The 23,388-nt window shown below is 37.6% G+C and overlaps 1 protein-coding gene across 1 annotated transcript; it reads left to right on the plus strand.

Moving 5' to 3' along the window:
• Positions 1 to 301: 301 nt before the first annotated feature.
• On the plus strand, positions 302 to 13,970 carry ppp1cab (protein phosphatase 1, catalytic subunit, alpha isozyme b). The gene is made up of 7 exons (XM_084433817.1): positions 302 to 683; positions 1,852 to 1,983; positions 2,078 to 2,308; positions 4,529 to 4,633; positions 8,201 to 8,424; positions 12,535 to 12,669; positions 12,933 to 13,970. The coding sequence occupies exons 1-7, from the start codon at positions 629 to 631 to the stop codon at positions 13,047 to 13,049; spliced, it is 999 nt and encodes a 332-aa protein (XP_084289943.1). The 5' UTR covers positions 302 to 628; the 3' UTR covers positions 13,050 to 13,970.
• Positions 13,971 to 23,388: the final 9,418 nt, after the last annotated feature.

Consider the following 23,388-nt stretch of genomic DNA (forward strand, 5'->3'; position numbering starts at 1 on the left):
TGTCTTTATTATTATTATTATTGTTATTATTTTGCAATAAAAAAATACGTCGCTGTACAGAACGCTGTTTTATATATCGAATTTATTTAACAGTACATTTTATGAATAATTAGCAATCGGTGTTAATAAATAAACTGTCCAACCCATAGACTGTAAAAAGGTCCAACCTGAGAAAAGTTTTTACATCGCTATATCATCGAGGGTTAATATCGTTTTGTTCATATTGTTGTGAATCTGAGATTCATACATTGGTGATTGTGGTTTCAATTTGCTTATTAACAATTAAATGTAGGGAAAGATTGACAAACAGACTATCCTATTGGCTCTTCGGATGTGGTATTTGAAGCGCTCGTCATGAGCCGAGAATAACCAATCAGACACCCGCCTTAGTGTTTACCCCGCCCCATTCAGTGTTTCCTACTCAGCGGTCGTGGTGCTAGTTTTCCTCATACAACGAACTACTGGAGGTACCATTCGCGGCAATAACAAAAACTCAGGAATACTATCAGTAGTGGGATCTTTTATAAAGTCATTTTTATAAGTTATTACCGTGTATTTGCATCGGGTGGATTCCTAGGTCGTCTTGTTCCTGGCTCTGTTAGCCGGCTAATCTCCAGCGAGCGACAAAATGGCTGAATCGGACAAATTAAACATCGATTCGATCATCCAGCGCCTTTTGGAGGGTAATACGCTTATTCTTTTTTATTATTATTACAAACTGTATCGTTTTATAATGTTCAATAACGGTTAAGCGGCTGAAAGTGTATGATTTTATTTGTTCAATATCATCTCCAATCGAACATACATGTAGCTATGTAGTATTATGTGTAAATACGTAACACTATCAATCCAATTCAAATATTCATTTGCATCATTTCCATGTGTATTACATATAATCCGAACAAAACTTCAGCGCATGCGCAGTGCGTCAATCGTCGCGTTCAGGTTCAGAAACGGAGGAAGCCACAAAGACGTCACCAGTGCAGTGTTGTGCCACATTTTGACTTCCTGTCAGAATAATATCCCCCTCATTAAGACTGCTACCTGAATAACAAGTAGAGATGGAAGAAATGCCTTTGACAGTGAGACATCAACAACAGTCTTGATGATGGGATAGTCATAGTACGGTACCATTGCTTGCTGTTCCACCATTGTTTTTTCTTCTGACCAACACTGACACACACATGCTTATTAGTTCAAATCAAGGGAAATAAAGATCTTTCAATTGTGTAAACTGTTAATCATTACATCAAACAGAAATTTAAATGGATATTTCTTGTATGGGTCAAAGAATTCAGAAATTGGGAAAACGGAAAGAGCTGTATCTACCTAAATATCAGGCTAGAGCTGCACAATTCTGGATTGAGAACCACGATTCTCCCATTATTCTGAATAGACAACTAAACCAAACAAAAAAAACATGGAATTTACTAGAGGTTCTGGCAAAATGTTAATTGCTGCAGTCTATTTAAAAATATTTAATTAAATAGATTTTTATTTTATTTTTTAATCTGTTTAAATGAACGCTTTGACTCACTCATGTCGCAAGATTTGATATGTTTTATTTCTGGATGAATCGGGCAGCGTCTAAAATCGCATACTCCCTAGAAATATAGATATAGATTTATATTTATCTATGAAATATAGATTCCGGGTAGATAATTTGTGGTCTTCCTAGATGCCTGAAGGCGTTGTAAATATGGCCACGAACGAACAGACTCTCCTTGAAAGAGACTTTCTTTACACACACAAACAGATACATGCACAAATATGTATATTCACAATGCTTTTATGCATATTTTTTGGCAATTACAATAGTAAGATTAACCTTTGTGTTTTATTAATTTTCAGTGAAGGGCTCAAGACCTGGTAAAAATGTTCAACTAACTGAGAACGAGATTCGTGGATTGTGTCTAAAATCTCGGGAAATCTTCCTTAGCCAGCCGATACTGCTGGAGCTGGAGGCACCACTCAAGATTTGTGGTAACTTTCTGCTAAACCTTACCCTCTGTCTTGATTTTATATTGTTCAGATGAAGCCAGCTTAGAACAAAATGTAACTGTTTCTCTTCCTGCAGGTGATGTTCATGGTCAGTACTATGACCTGCTCAGGCTTTTCGAGTATGGAGGATATCCTCCAGAGAGCAACTACCTGTTTCTGGGAGACTATGTAGACAGAGGCAAGCAGTCTTTGGAGACCATCTGCCTGCTGCTTGCCTACAAGGTCAAATATCCAGAGAACTTCTTTCTTCTCAGAGGAAACCATGAATGTGCCTCCATCAACAGGATATATGGATTTTATGATGAATGTGAGTATGCTTTTTATATGGGTGGATGTTATGACCAAAAGCTTACGTCACGGTTGGAATAATGGTGAACCATGCTGGCAAAATGAGTCGGAATGCGCACAGGCTAGTTATGAGCTACAGGCAAAACAAGTGAAATATGGACATTTTGGTTGAATTTGAGGGTTTCACAAAAAATGAGTTCATTAAGCCTTCGTCTAGTGCTCCAAATAGCCATTAAACGTCTAAAATTATCTTTATTTGTACGTTTTCTGAGAGGTTTACCTTCCTAAATCTTTCCTTTGTTTTAATAATCCACAATCTCTTCTCAACCAGTGGTGCTTCCCCTCAGCACAAGTTTGGTATCGTTGTAAAGTGCAGTATTCCAACTTTGTGAATATTCATAGCGAATTCTCACTGGCATGAGTCTGAACCAATGAAATGTGATTTGATGATCTGATAAACAAAACCAGATGATCTGATAAACAAAACCAGCCTGTTGTTAACCAGTCATAATAATGCCTTTCGATGATTAATCAAAATACCCCGCGCGGTGGCGCATTGTGCTATCAATGAAGCGTCCATCCTCTGAAAACATGAAAAGTAACCAAGCTTTTAATTCAATGTCGATATATGCCAGCTTTGTAATGGATATGGATGATTGCGAGAGTTCTCTGTCTTTAAATGCTCTGTGAATCTTGTCGAAGCAATTGACATGGAACATTTTGCTCAACATATTAATGACTACTTCAGTGATAATGTGCCACCGCCTAAACAAGATGGTTGTGGACATTAATGTAGCAAATCTTGAACAATGGTTAGGCATGGGCACAATATGAAACTGTCATGATGACTTTTAAAATGAACTTTGCTACTGTAGCTGGATTGATCACTATTAATCTGGGTTATATATAAAATATATATAAAATGATGCAACAAAATATCAATAAATTACCCATCTCATGTTAATAAGGTTATAACCTTATTAACATGAGATGGGTAATTTATTGATATTTTGTTGCATAATTTTGCTACATGTGTTGCCCTTAACCAGTGATGCATTTCTCATACTGACTGCTAAGCAGAAATAATCAGTTGGTAACAATGTTAAATATTCTTTATATAACAATACAATAAAGTTGAACATGTAGATTTAGGTTTTGACTTGGTGTGTGCCACATTTGGTGTTATTTTAAGGAATGGTTGCTAGGTGATTTTGTTTTGGAGCCTTTAGAAAACTTAAACTTAATTTTTGCTGACTCAGGTGTAGCTCATTCATTTTTTTTTTTTTTTTTTTTTTTTTGATTCCAACAAATCATACATCATTTTTAATGAGAATGAGTAACTTTGCTCACTCTGACTCAATCTGCCAGCATGGGTCACAATTATATGTAGGTTCAGGTGCATCTGATACAATGGCACAGGCCACTGTCTCCAGGCAGTGTTTTCCACCAAGGAAGAAACCCAATGTGTAAAACAAGGAGTTACAAAGTATAGCTTTAAAAGCATGATAAAATGATTTAAAATAGAAATATTGCAAAAGCATTTTTATCTTATAAAGTACACTATACAGCATGTTATATGGCTTACATGTGTGGGAGGAGGGGATTCTAGCGCACCTAGGGCTGGGCAATATGTAAAAAAAAAAATGTCTTATCAATATTCTATTATATTGTCTACTCAGGCCTCACCCCTAGTCTGAGACAGTACTGCCGACATGCATTGTAATTCGGTTGGTTTATGAAAAGTTAAAACTTTGTTTTACTTTTTATTTAAATCAGTAAATATTCAGAAACGGGTGCAGTTACATAGGCTGCTACCATTTTATTTCTTCCAGTTTGACTTTTGTTAGAGTGCCAAACAAAATAGAATACTTGCTAATATTATTTTTAAAATGGGAAAAAATATTTTTCTGTGGTGCATAATCTATAATATTTATGTGGATTACAGCGTTGCACTACATTTGTAATGGAAAAGCGTTTGTAGACCATATGTCAAAGAAATATGAACTATCATAATATTAACTAATAGAATTTATAATATTCATATTAGAATAATAATAATAATAATAAATTAGTATTATACCTTTCTGGCTTCTTTAAAAAACAATGTGAATGTACTGTGGAATAACAGCTAAACAGCTGTTTAAGTCCACTTTAAAGTGCAGGTACTTTTTTGTTTTATTTTTTATTTTACTATGTATTTAATTTTAAAATGTCTGTACATGCACATGTTTTTTGGCAGGTAAAAGGCGGTATAACATCAAGCTTTGGAAGACATTCACAGACTGTTTCAACTGCTTACCTGTAGCTGCTATTGTGGATGAAAAGATTTTTTGTTGTCATGGAGGTATGCAATTTTTAAAACTTTTTTTAGCACTTTTTTTTTAAAGCATTTTTCCTCTTAACTCACTTTTTTTGTCTTCAGGGAGTAATTTCAAGAACATTTTTAGTGTTGCTCTTATTTTAAGATCAGCTCTGCACTGCCATAATTGAAGCTAATTGTTTTAATCTAGTAGTAAGTTTTTCTGGAATGTCTACACAAGGTTTGGAGAATCTTTGCAGACAAAGATCACCATCAACTTCATGTCTGGAAGAAGTAATTTGTGGCATTTTGAAAATTATGAAATACCGCATTCTCTTAATGCTTTTGTATAACAATAATGTTTGTATATACTTAGAATTTAAAATGTTGCAGATTTCCTAGAGAGTAGGTCTGACAAGAAGGTAAAGTTGAGAGTCATCAGCTTAAAGAACATATGAAATATTGTATTTCTGCAAATAAAATGGGAGCATCTATAGAAAGAACCTAAAATGGATTCTTAGGGAACACCACAAGTAACTGGTACACAAGAGGAGGAATGATTCTCTGTTCTGACCTGAAAAGTTTTCTCCTTTAGGGGCACTACAACCCACTTTAGGGACAAACCCTGGAACCACCCACTCAAGAAACTTTAAAGAACGTTCTGTGCCATTTTTGGCTTTTTATTTATTTAAATTTTTAGATATTTAAATGTTTGGATTCTGCCTGCCTATCAGAAGTTTGAACTAAATAAATGTAAATGTAAAGCTAAAAAGTGAGTGAGAATTTTGAGGTTCACTAGACATTTTCAGGAAGGTCTGTAGGAGCTAAACTATGCAGGAAAGTGGCCCACCAAAAGCAGGATTGGACACCCCTAATCTTAATTATCTAAAGCCATTCTTAACTGCGGGGATCTGTAATTAAGCAGTGGTGTGTCTGTTGGTAAAAGTTACAGAAAAAGGTTGTCACCTTGTGAATAGACCTTTATCATAGAGTCATGTTGCGTTCGGTGTGAATGGTCCTTTAATTTCAACATTTATCACATTGTCTTTAATACACATAAATATTAAAACTTAAATATTTTCTCAAGAAAAAAGATTGGTCAACCACACTCAAGACTGTAAGTACTGGTAGTTAGTATTGATTAGTTGGTTGTTGGACTCACTGGTTGACCCTAGTTATGTGTTAAAGGGATACTCCACTTTTTTCGGAAATATGCTCATTTTACAACTCCCCCAGAGTTAAACAGATGAGTTTTACCGTTTTAGAATCCATTCAGCCGAACTCCGGGTCTGACGGTACTAGGGATGGCTCGATACCACAATTTTGGTTTCGGTACGGTACCAGAACCTAATACCTCAGTATCGATACTAAATCGATACCACAGGTGACAAATAACCAGCCTCAAAATTTAAGTGAATTGAAACAGTTTTATTAAAAAACACTGCTTGAAACTCTGCTGCACCGAATATGCAAACAAAAAGTTATCAAAATGTTTAAAAAAAAAATTAATAAATAAAAAACAGTCAGGGAACTTACAGTAGGTTAAATTTTGATTTAAAAAAAAAAGAAAGAAAAAAAAGGACACCTGAAATGATACAATTAAAATAGGTTAATATCTATTATCTATAATAATTGATTAATATAGAATAAAAATAGAATAATGAAATGAAATGTAAACCATTAGCTGTCATGCATCAACAGAATTATCAACATTTATAGCATTTATTCATCTTGGTTTGATTACTGTTTGGTTTGGGTTCATATTAGTTTAATGCATAAAGTAATGTTAACATGCTAAACATGTATTAGTATATTTAAATAATAATTATGGATTGATCTATTCTAGATTAATAAATGCTATAATACTGTCAGGTCAGGTTACCTAATGAATGTTGACAAATGTAGCTTAAATGTAAAGTGTTACTCTAACATTCATATTAGTAATATCCATATTACTACTATTACTCTCTCTCAGCTGATTCCTCAGTCGGTCGCCACAGCAGCAGTGATAGATATGCCTTTCATTTTACTATCACCAATACTAAAATTAATATCACTTATCTCTTTATTCATTCAAATTCAATTAATATATGATTGTTTGAAAGTGCAAAAAATTTATGAGAACTAAACTTCATTGGTTCTAGCGTGTCATGAAAGCACATTTGAGCTTTCGTGTTTACCGTGTCATATTTAATTGATAAGTTCTATGTGCGCTGTGAATAAAAGTCTAAATTAAATCAGTTGAATGATGGACTCACGTGTCGATCTCTGAACTCTTTGAACAAGTCAGGATGATCAAGTGACAAGTGGTCAACGTTAGCCAGATTTGATGTGTTGCCTCCCGTGGCAAATTTAAAGCAGCGTTTGTACAGTGGTGCATTGAGGTCTGTTGCTTCACCTTTCTCATTACTTTTGTAGGCAAAGTAATGCCATATTTCACTCCTATTGCTCTCTTTATTTATTAATTTCGGGCGTGTAGAATGAGCTTCATCTGTTTGATCCATCGTGTTCCTCCGTTGTCACCGTTTGCCGGTTTTGCGTGACCCGCGTCAGTTTGGGTAGCGCACTGCCGCCTAGCGGTGAACTTCGAAACAGCAGCGCATCAAATACCGAAGTGAGCAAAATTATGATATTGTACCGTTTGAAATATAATATATACCGGTATTTTTGCAGTACCGGTATACCGCGCATCCCTAGACGGTACCACTTTTAGCATAGCTTAGCATAGATCATTGATTCAGACGAGTCCAGTAGCATTTCTTTCAAAATGACCAAAGAGTTTCAATATTTTTCCTATTTAAAACTTGACTCTTCTGTAGTTAAACCGTGTACTAAGATCGACGGAAAATGAAAAGTTGCGATTTTCTAAGCCTATATGGCTAGGAACTACTCTCATTCCGGCGTAATAATCAAGGAACTGTGCGGCCGTAACATGGGTGCAGCAGGCGTAGTGATATGACGCAGCGCCTAAAAATAGTCCCCAGCTCGGTAACTTCTTCCAACGTGACCGGGACTAAGTTTGTCTAACCTATTAGACCTATTTTCAGGCGCTGCGTCATATCACTACGCCTGCTGCACTCATGGTACGGCAGCAAAGTTTCTTGATTATTACGCCGGAATGAGAGTAGTTCCTAGCCATATAGGCTTAGAAAATCGCAACTTTTCATTTTTCGTCGATCTTAGTACACGGTTTAGCTACAGAAGAGTCAAGTTTTAAATAGGAAAAATATTGAAACTCTTTGGTAATTTTGAAAGAAATGCTACTGGACTCGTCTGAATCAATGATCTATGCTAAGCTATGCTAAAAGTGGTACCGTCAGACCCGGAGTTCGGCTGAATGGATTCTAAAACGGTAAAACTCATCTGTTTAACTCTGGGGGAGTTGTAAAATGAGCATATTTTCGAAAAAAGTGGAGTATCCCTTTAAGGTCTTCAGCTTAAAGCTCTGTGTTGTAAAGCACATAATAGCTTATTTTCCTGTAAAATGTGTATTTATCACATGGATGGGTTTGTGAAATAGTCAGGGAATAGTGAACTTTAGGTTCTTTATACTAATCTGTGTGAAATTCAAAATATTTCTTCTAAACTGCAGTTGAACTGTTCTTCACCCAGGTCTTTCTCCAGACCTGCAATCTATGGAACAGATTCGCCGTGTGATGAGGCCCACAGACGTTCCTGACCAGGGTTTGCTGTGTGATCTGCTCTGGGCTGACCCCGATAAAGATGTCATGGGCTGGGGAGAGAATGACCGTGGAGTCTCTTTCACCTTTGGTTCTGATGTTGTGGCCAAGTTCCTCCACAAGCATGACATGGACCTCATTTGCCGGGCCCACCAGGTAAGTCATTTAGTTAATTGAATGCTGTGTCATCATTGTGACGGATACTGTGACGCAGATTTAAATTTTCTTATTGTACACCTCATTCAAAGAAAGAATAATTTATGATGAAAATGATCTTCATTATTTATTCAGAAAGTGAGGTTTGCCTAAAGACATAAGAGTGAAGAGATGAGGGAGGCTAGACTCGGAAGTAAGAGCGTTTCTATGGAATTTCCCCATTGTGACTTTAAGCTTTACACCTTGTGGATATTCACTAGAGAGATCATGTTTAGTATCTTTGGATGTTCTCTACACAGGGAAAAGTTGAAGCACAATTGAAAAGAACTTCAAGATTCACAATTATTCCAAAACCTCCTCCTTTGAAACCCCGAAACGAGAGATCAATCGGCCCTATTTCCCGATCTCTTAAAGCTTCCCTCGATCTTTCACTCATTCATCGATTTTTCCAGGTTAATCAGCTATTGGTATGGATTTTTGCCGATAGTTTGCGTCCATTGCTGGAGCGGCTGAGAAGAGTGCACTGTCATTGCACAGTACGAAAGCAGCTTCTAGAGGCGAAATAAAAACTGACACCTAAATCACTGACGCCTCGAGGTGTTTTTGACACCTGAGGCTGCACAGAGCAGGACACTTTAGATGCAGATTTAAAACAGACAATGAAATGGTATGTTATACAGACTAGATTCTGCAATATTGGAGAACAGCAGTATGTTTGCCGTTGAGTCTGAGAGGACACTAACATTACTAGTACCCCAAGCGGTTAAAACAATGTAACAAAACACACCAGAGTTTCCGCTAGAAAAAAATGGTGCCGGTCAAAGTGACCGGCAGAGGTTTCGTTTTCCGGACATTTTGATGATATGCCGGTCAAATGCCGCCTCTTAATTAGTGGGGCGGGATTATTACACGATTTATTATTTATAATATTACCATCTTACGTGACAGTTCTCCATTACGGACGCGTCGCGACCATTCAAAGCGCCACTAAAAGACTGCTTTAAAACTTCCACAGAGACCTCAAACAGAAAGCACAAAGCCTTTCTTTAAAACGAATTTCGTTTTGTATTAATTGTATCTTAATTTTAATCAGTGTTTCCTTATCCAATTTTCTCGATTTATTAAATAAAAAGTAAATATAGCAGACAATAAATAATCACGAAATGGAGGCGCCAGCGCCTGAACTCTAACGTTAAGCTATCATCCATGAACTGAAATTTAACGTATAGACCTAAGGTAGCCTGCTCGCCTCACACACCAAAAAAAAAAAAAAAAAAAGAAATATATCTATTATCTACAGAAATCTCTACTTTTAAACAGAACCATTCAAAACAAAATAAAACGATGTAATCTGTATGAAATGTCTATCTCTCTCCGGCGCGTTCACTACTGCGAAGATCGCGAGTCAGACTTCATCTTTGCAGCCGACACAGAAAACATTTGTTTATTAATAGACAATTAAAATGTCTCATTGCAATATTTTACATATTCATAATCATTACTTTTGCTGGTTCTTTGTGACAGTTATGAAAAATTGAGTGTGAGGGATTTGTTCACTTCACACAAAAAGATCTTGGAATGAGATGGCTAACTGTAGTAGCGTTTAGTCCACTGCCTATAATAGCCTATTTAGAGATCACTTTTTTTTTTTTTAACCGACTACCGACTAGAGAGTAAACTTGAGGCACTCGCAAAGAAAATGGATAAGTAGTATACATAATAACATTCACAGATATTACACCATTTAAAAAATAGGCTACTGAGTTACTAAAATATTCTTTGTCAAATAATACACCTGTTTGTTCACAGTTTTAACGTTCATGTTTCCATTTGTTTAATTTCAAGATCTGAGGTGAATTATATCCATTGTTGCTTTTACAGCTTCAAAGCTGGAGCACTAAATGATATTCAAAGTCACATTTCACGCTTTTAACATTAAATAAAGCACATAAACAGTAGCCTACCAGAGATTATCATTGCCACACTTTGTGTTTGATGTTCCAGCGCGACGTCGCAGAAAAATAGATACCGTTTCTAAATTAGAAATGTCGCGTGTCGCCATCGCGTCTGGTTAGGACAAAAACTCTGATTAACATGGAAAAGATAGGCCTACCTTTTATCGCGTCTCATGTAGTTAGTTAGGACACGGTGTTGTTAGGCAATTTTAATCGGACAATTTGACCAGAGAGATTTAATTTTGTCGGACATTTCATTTTTTTTCCGGCCAATGGAAACCCTGAAACACACGTAAGCCCAAACCAGTTGTTTAATGTCACGATTGTTACCATCTATTTGCATTGGTTTATATCTAGCTGTCTAGATATTGGTTTATATTGTGCAGTCACAAACAACAACTTAATTCGAAATGTTTTTCTATGATTTCTAAATGCTGTTGACTCTTCTGTCAGGCGCAGTTTAAGTAAAGAGTGGCTGAGAAAAATGCATTGTCCTGATTCAGTGTCTGCTGTCATATTTGATGTTGTCAGGCTGTATGTCAGTGTCATTATTCAAACTTTTTTTTTTTTTTTTCATGCAGCGTCATAGTTACATTGTCAGTTAGCATGTCATCATGAAATTACAAAAAAGTACCAAATTGGTAAGTCGTGTGTTAGCTGGGAAGGATTTGCTGCAGGTTTGATGTTCATTCAGCTTAACGATGAGGAAAATGTTGAGAATCTTTGTCATAGACTGTCATCGATTCCACAAACTAGAAATATTTAAATGGTTTTAATGTTGTCCTTTGTTGATTGACAGGGCTCCAGACTAACTTTTTTTATTAGGAGCGCTGTAGCCCCTGACTTAAAATTTTAGGAGCGCAAGCAGAAAATTTAGGGGCACACCTTCACATTTTCCCCCTAAATAACTATTACAGACAAATGCTTTGATAATAAATAGACTTAGCGTACAGAAATTATGGTGCAGTTTTATTTTAAGATCACAGGGCTCCAGACTAACATCTGAGGGCAGCGGCACTAAGTTCTACAGAAAGTGTTTGGTAGCACTGTGGGATGACAAAGCACTGAGCTTAATTTGAGGTGTATAGATAAAGTTAAATTTAATTATTATCCTTCATAATGTCTTAATATTAATTCAAAAGCAAAATGAGTGACAAAATAGATATTAGGGAGTGAAAATAGCCAATAAGCGCCTTCAGCAGCTATGTTTACAATGGTAAATAATTTAGTTTTTTTAAATAAGTGTGTTTTCCTACTTCTTGAAACTTTCAGTTTTATAAATAGAGACAATCTTTAAAGGATGAACAAAAATGTTTTGGTCAACAACACATTAAAAATAACATTTAAATATGATGTGCTGGAAAAAGATGTGTAGGCTACTTTTATAACCACAGTATACCATAGTTATAGTTATGCCTGGTTCAGATTACAATTTATTTTTTGTATGTTACGATAGTCACTGTGTCAGATTACACGATTTTGACTCCTAAAAATCTTGTCATGTCCTGGACAAGAAACATTGTCACGTTGCTTTACGACCAGTCATCGCGAGCCGTCTCACACACACATTCACTCGCACATGTAACTTACACACGCGCCACATACACGCACATAGACCGTACACGCACTCTCACACACACACACGCTCACACACTCACTCACTCTCGCTTGCGCACGCACACACTCACTCACTCAAGCACACACTCTCACTCACTCACTCGCGCACACACTTTCTCACTCACTCTCGCTCGCTCGCTCGCTCACTCACGTGCGCGGGCACACACACACACACACACACACACACACACACACACACACACACACACACTCACACACACGCTCATTCACTCTTGATGGAACCCGTCATGGAGGACCGTTAAGAATTTAAATATGCTAGTCTTTTTGTCGTGATGTCGTAAACAAAGCATCGCAGACGCGACGTCGGTTGCGCCCACTATGACACACTATACGAGATGAAATTTACTGGTCGCACATGTACGACTGGATGTAAAATTTAGTCGCACACTCTCAAATTTTGGTCGCAAAATGCGACCATTTGGTCGCAGTCTGGAGCCCTGATTGAGTAGGATGCATTCTTGTATGTCAAGCTTTTGAATAGCATTTGTGAAGATTAAATCTTCTGCTCTCTGAACAGGTGGTGGAGGATGGCTATGAGTTCTTTGCAAAGAGGCAGTTAGTCACACTTTTCTCCGCTCCTAACTACTGTGGAGAGTTTGACAACGCAGGAGCTATGATGAGTGTCGACGAGACCCTGATGTGCTCATTTCAGGTTTGTATGTGCTCTCACATTTTATTAAACTAGTAACCGGATGCAAACTGCTCACCTTTAGACAAAATTCATGGTTTTAGAAGAAAAAAAAAAGTTTCCTGCAGAAAATCGATGAAATGCAACTATTGCATGCCACGCCAAATGTCGAGACTGGGTTTGTAGTGCGATTTGCAATGTCTTTTTGTTTACATGGGCAACAAAATATTTTATATATCATGAGCCTCATTACTAATTTTTCCTGCTTTCTCTCTCTGCTCTGTCAGATTCTGAAACCAGCGGAGAAGAAGATGCTGTCGTATGGTGGTGCGGGAGGGTTTGGATCTGGTAGACCTGTAACTCCTCCACGAAACGCAGCCAAGGGCGGCAAAGCCAAGAAATAACATCAACTACTGCAACACGCCTATACATCCTGTCCATCATTCTACCTCTCCTTTTCCTTCTCCTCTTCAACTCCAAACACCAAATCAGTGCAGGGTTTTTTTAGCTGTCTCCATCAAGACGAGACTGCTGGCAATTGAGTGGTCATATATGTGTGCTTGACTGAAATGCCCTGGTGAAGCGTGTTGGTTTCTATGTGAAACAACAGTGTGTATTTGTGAAAAATGGTTTTGTTGTGTGAGTTTTTCTTCACTTTCTCTAGTAACTGCGCACCTTTTACTGCGTTTTTAGCTGTTCTGGTTGATTTTTCCTTCCAATACATCTTCACGTCTTCAGCCATAACGTGATAATCCTTTTAAGGCCATTTATTGGACCTACAACACCATTCTCGTCAGACCAAGCCTCAGGGTCCAGCTTTTGATCCCCGCTGGGGACAGACTTTTCCATTCCCCTCTAAAGCAATCTGAATGGAGGTGATTGTGCAAATCACTGCCAGTCTCTTTAATGTGAAGCTTTGTCCAAGTGCGTGTCTGTTTACAGTAGTTATTGACGGCACCCTGCACATTTTGACACATACCTATTTTGGCGCATTCTTTGCTTCTTTAAACTGCACACTCAGGTAGTATTTAGCCTGGCCTGTGGAAATGCTCTGTTTGGCTTTTTTTGGGGTGGGAGGGGATGTAGGTTGTTGTTTTATTTTTTAGGTTAAAATCATGCACGATGTGCAAATAATACCATGTGTGAATGTCTGCAAAGTGGGTGCCATCGCTGTTTCAGTTTAAAATGCAGAAATGCACTGTTCACTGAGTGATTGTGGCTGTGTTCCAATTTAACTGCAAATCTCACTTTTTCTTCTTAAAAGGACTTTTTTTTTTTTTTTTAAGTAGTCATGAATTTAGCCAATAAAGTGAGAATCTGGTGCATATTTTGAGTTTTTATTTTGTGTCCATCAATGTGTTGCAACACTGGATTTACAGAGATTTGGATAGCTAATTGGAATGTGCTATCTTCTACACCAAGATGATGGCATAGAGAACTAGCACTAATTGCATTGCAATATATTTTTACTTAGTGTGTCAGTATTGAACTGTGAGCTAGAATACAAAGTGCAAAATACCACAAGACCAAACCAGTGAGGTCATGTGACGGAAGTGCTAAAATGGGGGTTTTTGCTGACAAAAATACATCATCCCTGCAGCACTCTATTCATTTGATGAATTAAAGCTCAAGTTTATTCTTGATGAAAGTTGCGCACCAATAGAATATTACAGTTAGGAAAAGAACATGATTGGAAGTTTTGTTTTTATAAATTTTTAGCAGAACAATCAGTAACATTAGATGTTCATTGTTGCCATTTTAACATTTGAATAAATAGTTTTCATTCTGTCACCATGAAATCAAAATGTACTTATTTTTTATGGAATATTTAGTATTTATAATAAACGATTTATCTGTGCAGTGCACATCATTTAAAAAAAAAAAAAAAAAGGAAAGTGCTCTTGTAATCAAAATAACTTCCTCTTGCAATGCCATCTGATGACATGTTCACTGGCATGAAGGCAGGACAACCTGTCACTCACATGAGATCACAGCAATAGCAAATGACAATAATGACCCAAAGATCTAATACATTTCCAATAGACGGGTACATATACTTTTATTTTAGGGTACCTTTAACAACTTACAATAACCCTCTTTCAGTCACCACTCAAAACACTATATGGCCTATTACATTGCACAGATGAATGGAATCCATGGATTTTCCAAACTGCTTGCCCTATGGGGATGCTGTCTATCCCAGAATCTCAGGCAGAATGCAGCTGAAACACCATGAATGGATTGCCAGTCCAACACACATAGAATAACACAGGGAATGTTACCTCCTTTACCCCCATACATTTTGTGGGTCATGACATAGGTCCATGGTGCTGTAAACCTATTCTTTATTATTATTAAGCCTTAAAACTGTTTGGGCATCAGAGAATGTACATCACAAAGATCCTAAACATTGTAGATTGGTCCCACATCCCCCCCACCCCCACTCAGTCATATGGTGAATGTAATTTCACCAAGTAGGCCTACAACATGTTCCTAGATCAGCATGTTTGTACAACATTCCAATCAACCAATCAGATTTAAGGGATAGGTTTATATTTAATGTCAGGCTTACGACAAGAGTTAGGTGCTTCTACACCAGTCTTATTCATCTATCATTTCCCTCTGATTTTAGTGATAAGATATGGGTAGGATTACATTTAGGGATAGGGATAAGGTTAGGACTATGTTTTCGGACAGGAATATTGTTCCGTGATGAACAAAAGATGTCGTCTTGGCAAAATCACTGCGACCTCTGCCAGGTGTCTTACACTAGGTGGTGCTATTATAATACTTGGTCCTGTCCAACCTCTTTACCCAGGTTTTTGCCCATGGCTCTTTTTCTCTGAATCCTTGAGTCAGTCCTTGCAATGTACAGTGGGTACGGAAAGTATTCAGACCCCCTTAAATGTTGCACTCTTTGTTATATTGCAGCCATTTGCTAAAATCATTTAAGTTCTTTTTTTTTTCTCATTATTGTACACACAGCACCCCATATTGACAGAAAAACACAGAATTGTTGACATTTTTGCACATTTATTAAAAAAGAAAAACTGAAATATCACATGGTCCTAAGTATTCAGACCCTTTGCTGTGACACTCATATATTTAACTCAGGTGCTGTCCATTTCTTCTGATCATCCTTGAGATGGTTCTACACCTTCATTTGAGTCCAGCTGTGTTTGATTATACTGATTGGACTTGATTAGGAAAGCCACACACCTGTCTATATAAGACCTTACAGCTCACAGTGCATGTCAGAGCAAATGAGAATCATGAGGTCAAAGGAACTGCCTGAAGAGCTCAGAGACAGAATTGTGGCAAGGCACAGATCTGGCCAAGGTTACAAAAAAATTTCTGCTGCACTTAAGGTTCCTAAGAGCACAGTGGCCTCCATAATCCTTAAATGGAAGACGTTTGGGACGACCAGAACCCTTCCTAGAGCTGGCCGTCCGGCCAAACTGAGCTATCGGGGGAGAAGAGCCTTGGTGAGAGAGGTAAAGAAGAACCCAAAGATCACTGTGGCTGAGCTCCAGAGATTCAGTCGGGAGATGGGAGAAAGTTGTCCACCAGTCGGGGCTTTATGGCAGAGTGGCCCGACGGAAGCCTCTCCTGAGTGCAAGACACATGAAAGCACACCTGAAGGACTCCAAGATGGTGATAAATAAGATTCTCTGGTCTGATGAGACCAAGATAGAACTTTTTGGCCTTAATTCTAAGCGGTATGTGTGGAGAAAACCAGGCACTGCTCATCACCTGTCCAATACAGTCTCAACAGTGAAGCATGGTGGTGGCAGCATCATGCTGTGGGGGTGTTTTTCAGCTGCAGGGACAGGACGACTGGTTGCAATCGAGGGAAAGATGAATGCGGCCAAGTACAGGGATATCCTGGACGAAAACCTTCTCCAGAGTGCTCTGGACCTCAGACTGGGCCGAAGGTTCACCTTCCAACAAGACAATGACCCTAAGCACACAGCTAAAATAACGAAGGAGTGGCTTCACAACAACTCCGTGACTGTTCTTGAATGGCCCAGCCAGAGCCCTGACTTAAACCCAATTGAGCATCTCTGGAGAGACCTGAAAATGGCTGTCCACCAACGTTTACCATCCAACCTGACAGAACTGGAGAGGATCTGCAAGGAGGAATGGCAGAGGATACCCAAATCCAGGTGTGAAAAACTTGTTGCATCTTTCCCAAAAAGACTCATGGCTGTATTAGATCAAAAGGGTGCTTCTACTAAATACTGAGCAAAGGGTCTGAATACTTAGGACCATGTGATATTTCAGTTTTTCTTTTTTAATAAATGTGCAAAAATGTCAACAATTCTGTGTTTTTCTGTCAATATGGGGTGCTGTGTGTACAATGAGGGGGAAAAAAAGAACTTAAATGATTTTAGCAAATGGCTGCAATATAACAAAGAGTGAAAAATGTAAGGGGGTCTGAATACTTTCCGTACCCACCGTATATATATACATTTACTGCCATTTATCTATTTTCATTGCCCAATTAATGAGATCCATTTCACCGTAAGGAAAAAAAAAGTTAAAATAAAAAATTAAGAGTTTTTTTTGTAGACTCTTTAGGTAAGAACTGACTTTTTTTTTGTTATTAATTCATTCATATATCAGCAGCTGCCAGGTTATTTTCAGAGCTATGTGATTATTTTAATTTCAGTTTTGTCAATTTACACTTAATTTAATTGATATTGTCACACGTGGTATTGTAAGATTTAATGACATCATGTGAACTTGCCATACCTTGACTTTTAGTGAATTCATGCCATTGCTATCAGGTAGTGATTTTGCAGGAACCTTCCAAAACTGATTTTGGACAGACTAATGAGGCAGCATAACAATTTAATGATCTTCAACAAAATAGAGAGAGCTTTTCTCAAAGCGAAGCAAATATTAAATTACTGCAATATTAATTTCTCACTAGATATAACATCAAAAGTGGTAAAAGTTACAGACATTTACACACAAACTGACCACCAACCACAACATTCAGGTAGCTACCATGCTTATTTTTTAGTTCAACTGTCATGGAATCAAACACACAGGATAGTGGGAGATCATAGGCAGGGAAGGATGCATCAATGAGATGATGGTATCTCAGCAGACAGGATGTGACATGATCATTGGATTCAGACATGCCTTCTTGCCTTCCTACCTCCGTATACTGCCTGCGAATTGAGGCAGCATTTTTTTGCCTTAGATTAGTCCCAGTCCTCATACACACCTGAACCAGCTAATCAAGATCTTCAGGATTACTAGAAACTTCCAGGCAAGTGTGTTGGGGCAGGTTAGAGCTAAACTCTGCAGAACATTGGCCTCCAAGGAGCAGGATTGGCCCCCCGCTATGGACTTTCACTTTAATAGTATAAGAATGATCCAAGAGGATTGTTCAATCAATAACAAATATGCTGAAATATCCACAAAATTAATAACCCCACTAAATCACAGCATGTGGTCTATCCATCATTCAGTTCCATACGAACGTTGCCTTCTTTATTATAGTAACCATAGGGTCCCAATGCATTTTCTTGCTTTCCTGCTTTTAATTTCCCCAACAATGTCAAAATCAAGACTATACCCTTGTATCAAACTTTTAATGTACCAAGCCCACATTCTGGCGAGCTCCACAGCTGCTACATGACTTCTACCTGACAGTCAAAGTGCTATTTTGTCACTAAAGTGTGGACACGGAGGAGGACCGCCAGGGCTTAGGATGCCATTTGGAACCGGCTCCATGTTTCATGTTTCATAGCCATGAGACGCCAAAATGTTGCTATGACTATGACTGTCAATCATCACAATTTTAGCAGGGGGGTACCATCATGGTGATAAGTGGAGCATGAGTGAACAGGTCTGTTAAATATTTTAAATTGTACTCATTCATTAATTGCTATGCTATGCTAATGCAATCAAAGCATTGTGTAACCAATTAGCAAGTTAGCATTAATTGAATTAGCTAGTTAAAGCTATCCAATTTTCCACAACTAAAATATTTGTTAAGATTACATGATAATTTGAAATTAAAAGTATGGATTATTTTACACAAATGTTTCAAGGTAAGAGCAATTAAAATGTATGAGTTCTGCTTGCTTAAACTTTGAACTAGCTACTTAGCTACTCAAAAAATATTTTTTTGAGTTTTGCCAACTTGTTCGGGTTCACAGTGGAAATCAACACTGCTCCGACAGACGTTGACCAACATGCACAATCACCAGATTACAATACACGACTTCTCAGACATTCCACAATCCAGCACACACCGAATGAAAATGTTCAACCAGTGAAACAAGATCAATGCAAACAGACACTTACAGAGCTGACCCAACAAAACTTGACAAAGTGACTGTTGCCCTTGGTTCACTGTCTGTGAATTGGCCTTTAGCAGTATGAAAAACAAAACTTTTATTTAAATTGTGAATGGCTTATATACAGAAAGCAAGAAAATAATGCTCCCTCTATAGGCCAATTCACTCTACTGACAGATGCCAACCAAAGCTGACAATTAAGATAACAGTATGCCACTTCTTAGACATTCCACAACCCGACAAATACAGATTCAACATGTTCAGTCGGCGAAAACAAGAGCTGACCAACAGCGACAGGTAACACACTGATTCGTCAAAATACGAAAGAAGTGTCTGTTACGGTCTGCCGGTGCAGCGTGAATTGCCCTTAAAACTGGTGCCGCTAGGAAGGGCTTGCAGGGGCTATCGCACAATCAGAAATTTGCATAGCCCCTGCACAAGCCCCCCTTACCTTGCTAATGGTTTTCCCTTTTTTTTGGAACTCTGTGTCACTTTCATTAAAAATAAAAATAATAATTAAAACTTAAACAATATTAATAAGTTTAAAATGTGTATATTTTTAATGTGCCTATAAATACTTGTCTTGAGTCAGTTAAGCCATGCTCAGGTATGGCGCGTATTAGTAATCATTTAAGTGATCATTATGGAGCGCTGTTTAATATTAAGCAAAATAATAGCTAACAACACACATATTGTCCTCTTGTAATCTGCCATTGGGCTTGTAATCCTTTCAATTTATTAAAAAAATGTTAAGCGTGAAACATTGCATTACCCAGAATTAAAACAAGGTTTAAAAAGACCTTAACCCAGGGTTAAGAGCAGTGTGAAAATCCCTTTGGAGTCTTTAATATGTCTTTGCTCTCTATGTTATCCAAGCAACATGCTCTCGATGATCATAGCAAAGTGGGCGGGTATGTAGTTTTCCTGCGAGAGCCCAATGACATTTAACTCAATATCTCTCAAGACAGACTATCCTCTTCCCCGCCCAGCATTTACAGCACTGGGGATTAGCTGTAACCAATCCATCAATCTTACTTTACTCTTTCACACTTACAGTTCATTAACAGAGTACATCTTATTCTTCATGTATTTTTCTCTTGACTATTTGCTAACTTGCAAATACAATCTACTTAGTTAAAAAAAAGCAGAGTTATGATATTATAGAAATATCAAACTTTGTCATTCTAGGTTTGAGTATCTGAGATTATTAACAAACAGTAATTTGTCAATGTTTTTTTTTTTTTTTTTTTTTTTAATAGAACACACAAACAACATTACAAGATTAACTGTGTAATTTTAATTATTCTCAGTGGTGATTTTTATTACTTTCTCATTTCTCCCATTGTCATTTATCAGATGTCACAATGCAAAAAGGGTCCTAAAAAATAGGCTTCATTCATACAAAAAAAAAAAATTTCCTATATGATTTATTTTTACCTTATTTGTTTGATATGGTGGTGAATCATGAACTGGACATGTTCTTGACAGGTTTGTACATAATTCAATTAATTCATAATATTGAGTAAGGACACCATGATCTTGTCTTGTTCTCTTTTCCTTGCCTTACAGTCACCTTCTACAACTTGACACAGACACATTTAGACTTGCTTAAGCTGGTGTTCCCTTTTTCTGCTGACTTAGAACAGCTGAGCTACACTGTCAGGACACAGAGCTATGCTATATCTCATATTTATCATGCTTAAGTCCTAACTGTTGTCAATTTACATTTTGTAGACACCGTTGTGACTTGTATCTGGCATGTGCACAGGAGAATTATATAATTAGTGGTGTTATGAAGGCTGTGAATCAGGGAAACTCCAATAAAAGTACGAATAGTGGCAATAGTGATAGTAGCAATTTTGTTTAGGAACTGAATCCTGTGTCATTTGTCACTGAAAATGAAAGGTTAAGTTGAGTGCATTGCATTTTGAGACACAGTACTGTGTTGTGGATACATATTTTATATGATATACATAGTGTATACTGCAAGTTGTAGTAGTGGTAACTAAACTCGTTAAATCATCTAAATCGACAACACGTATGTATGTTTGACCCTATACCAACTAAGCTACTGAAAGAGATGCTTCCAGAGGTCATAGATCCTCCTCTTAATATCATTAATTCATCTTTGTCATTAGGATACGTACCAAAAACATTTAAGCTGGCTATGATTAAACCGCTTGTTAAAAAAATGCAACTTGATCCTACAGAATTAGTCAATTACAGGCCGATCTCGAATCTACCTTTTCTGTCAAAGATACTAGAAAAGGCAGTATCTTCACAACTATGTTCCTTTTTAGAAAGATATGGTATCTGCAAGGATTTTCAATCAGGATTTTTTAGTACCATAGTACTGAGACAGCTCTCATTAGAGTCACAAATTATTTGCTCTTATCATCCGATCGTGGTTGTATCTCTCTATTAGTGTTACTCGATCTTAGTGCTGCATTTGACACTATCGACCACAACATTCTTTTAAATAGACTCGAAAATTATGTTGCCATTAGTGGAATTGCATTAGCATGGTTTAATTCATACTTATCTAACTGTTATCAGTTTGTAGCAGTAAATGAAGAGATGTCTTATCGATAAAAAGTTATGTGTACCACAAGGCTCAGTACTAGGACCGTTGCTGTTCACTCTGTACATGCTATAGGAGATATCATTAAGAAGAATGGCATTAGTTTTCACTGTTATGCTGATGATACGCAGCTCTATATTTCTTCACACCCTGACGAAACTTACCAATTCACAAAATTAACGGAATGCATAGCTGATATAAAAAACTGGATGACTAGCAATTTCCTACTACTTAATTCGGAAAAAACAGAGATTCTAATTATTGGACAAAAAAGTTCCTCACGTAATAACCTAGAATACTGTCTAACACTTGATGGCTGCTCTGTCAAGTCCTCGTCGTCGGTTAGGAACCTGGGTGTGCTCTTTGATACCAATCTTTCATTTCAAAGTCACGTTTCTAGTATCTGTAAAACCAATTTTTTTTCTAAATTACATAATATGCTCTCAATGAAAAATGCAGAACAATTAGAAAATGCAGCAGCTAGAGTTCTTACCAGAACCAGGAAGTATGACCATATTAGCCTGGTTCTGTCAACACTGCATTGGCTCCCTATTAAACATTGTATACATTTTAAAATATTGCTGATTACTTACAAAGCACTAAATGGTTTAGCACCCCAGTACTTGAGCGAGCTCTTAACGCATTATAGTCCTTCACGTCTATTGCGATCTCAAAATTCCGGCCAGTTGATAATACCTAGAATATCAAAATCGACTGCTGGCGGTAGACCCTTTTCCTATTTAGCACCAAAACTTTGGAACAATCTTCCTAACATTGTCCAGGAAGCAGACACTCTGTCAGTTCAAATCTGGACTAAAAACACATCTCTTTGGCCTAGCATACACATAACACATTATAGACTTCTATAACTCAATGTTAGGCTGCATAGATTAGGTCAGTCGGAACCGGGAACACTCCCCATAAATCCTGATGTACTTGTTACATCATAAGAAGGATGGTGTCTACGCTAATATTAGTCTCTCTGTTTATCCGAGGTTTACCACAGTCCACCGGATCCAGGCCGTATCCAGATCTACGCCTGGACACGATGACAACGCAGTCCTGAAGTGTCAACCAGTCCCTCCCCTGTGAAGGCCTCCTTCCCTTCCCTTTACCTCAGTACAGATAAAATGTTGTCGGGATAATTCCAGTTCGCGTGGCTACGCAGACGTAACAAATGTTTTTTTCTGTATTATACATTTTTAAGGCCAGACAAATACTTTATTGAGGGTTGATTAAAGAAGGACTGCACGCCTGCGCACATATATATTCAAACGCACATACCTTTGGACTGAACACATAATGCACATGCGCGCAACGTCTGCATTTTCACAGGTTTGCGTTTTTGAGGTTTGCACAAAGATAACGGATCATCGTTTGCACCTTTGAACCTAATTCAGGGAGTGCGTTCTTAAGACACCAGGCACTGTTTTGTGTGGATGGACGGCCGGAGTGCGTTAAGGGTTTTCCCGTTAGAACGGTGTTGTGTTAGCGGCCCCTAAGTTAATAACTAATGATCTTCGCAACGGAAGTGAATCAATCAATCAAAACTAACTTTAGCTGGACAATAACTTTATCCTAGAGCTGTTGTAAAGCCTAAACAATCTGGTAAGGTAATTTCCTATTATCACTGTAAAGCTGCGTTCAAACAAACCGTGATTCTGTTCATACAGGAACGTAATATGATTTAGTCAACGCTGTACCATGGATCTATATAGAGACCAAACATGCCACACATATGATTTTGGTAAACCATAGTATGCAAAGTCAGAAATATTAACCCAATAGAGTTTACAAGAATACATAGGCCAAACCACATAAAAGGAAAATCATGAGATGGGAAAA

The sequence above is a fragment of the Rutilus rutilus genome, assembly GCF_951802725.1.
Source record: "Rutilus rutilus genome assembly, chromosome: 16".
In the NCBI taxonomy this organism is placed as follows: domain Eukaryota; kingdom Metazoa; phylum Chordata; class Actinopteri; order Cypriniformes; family Leuciscidae; genus Rutilus; species Rutilus rutilus.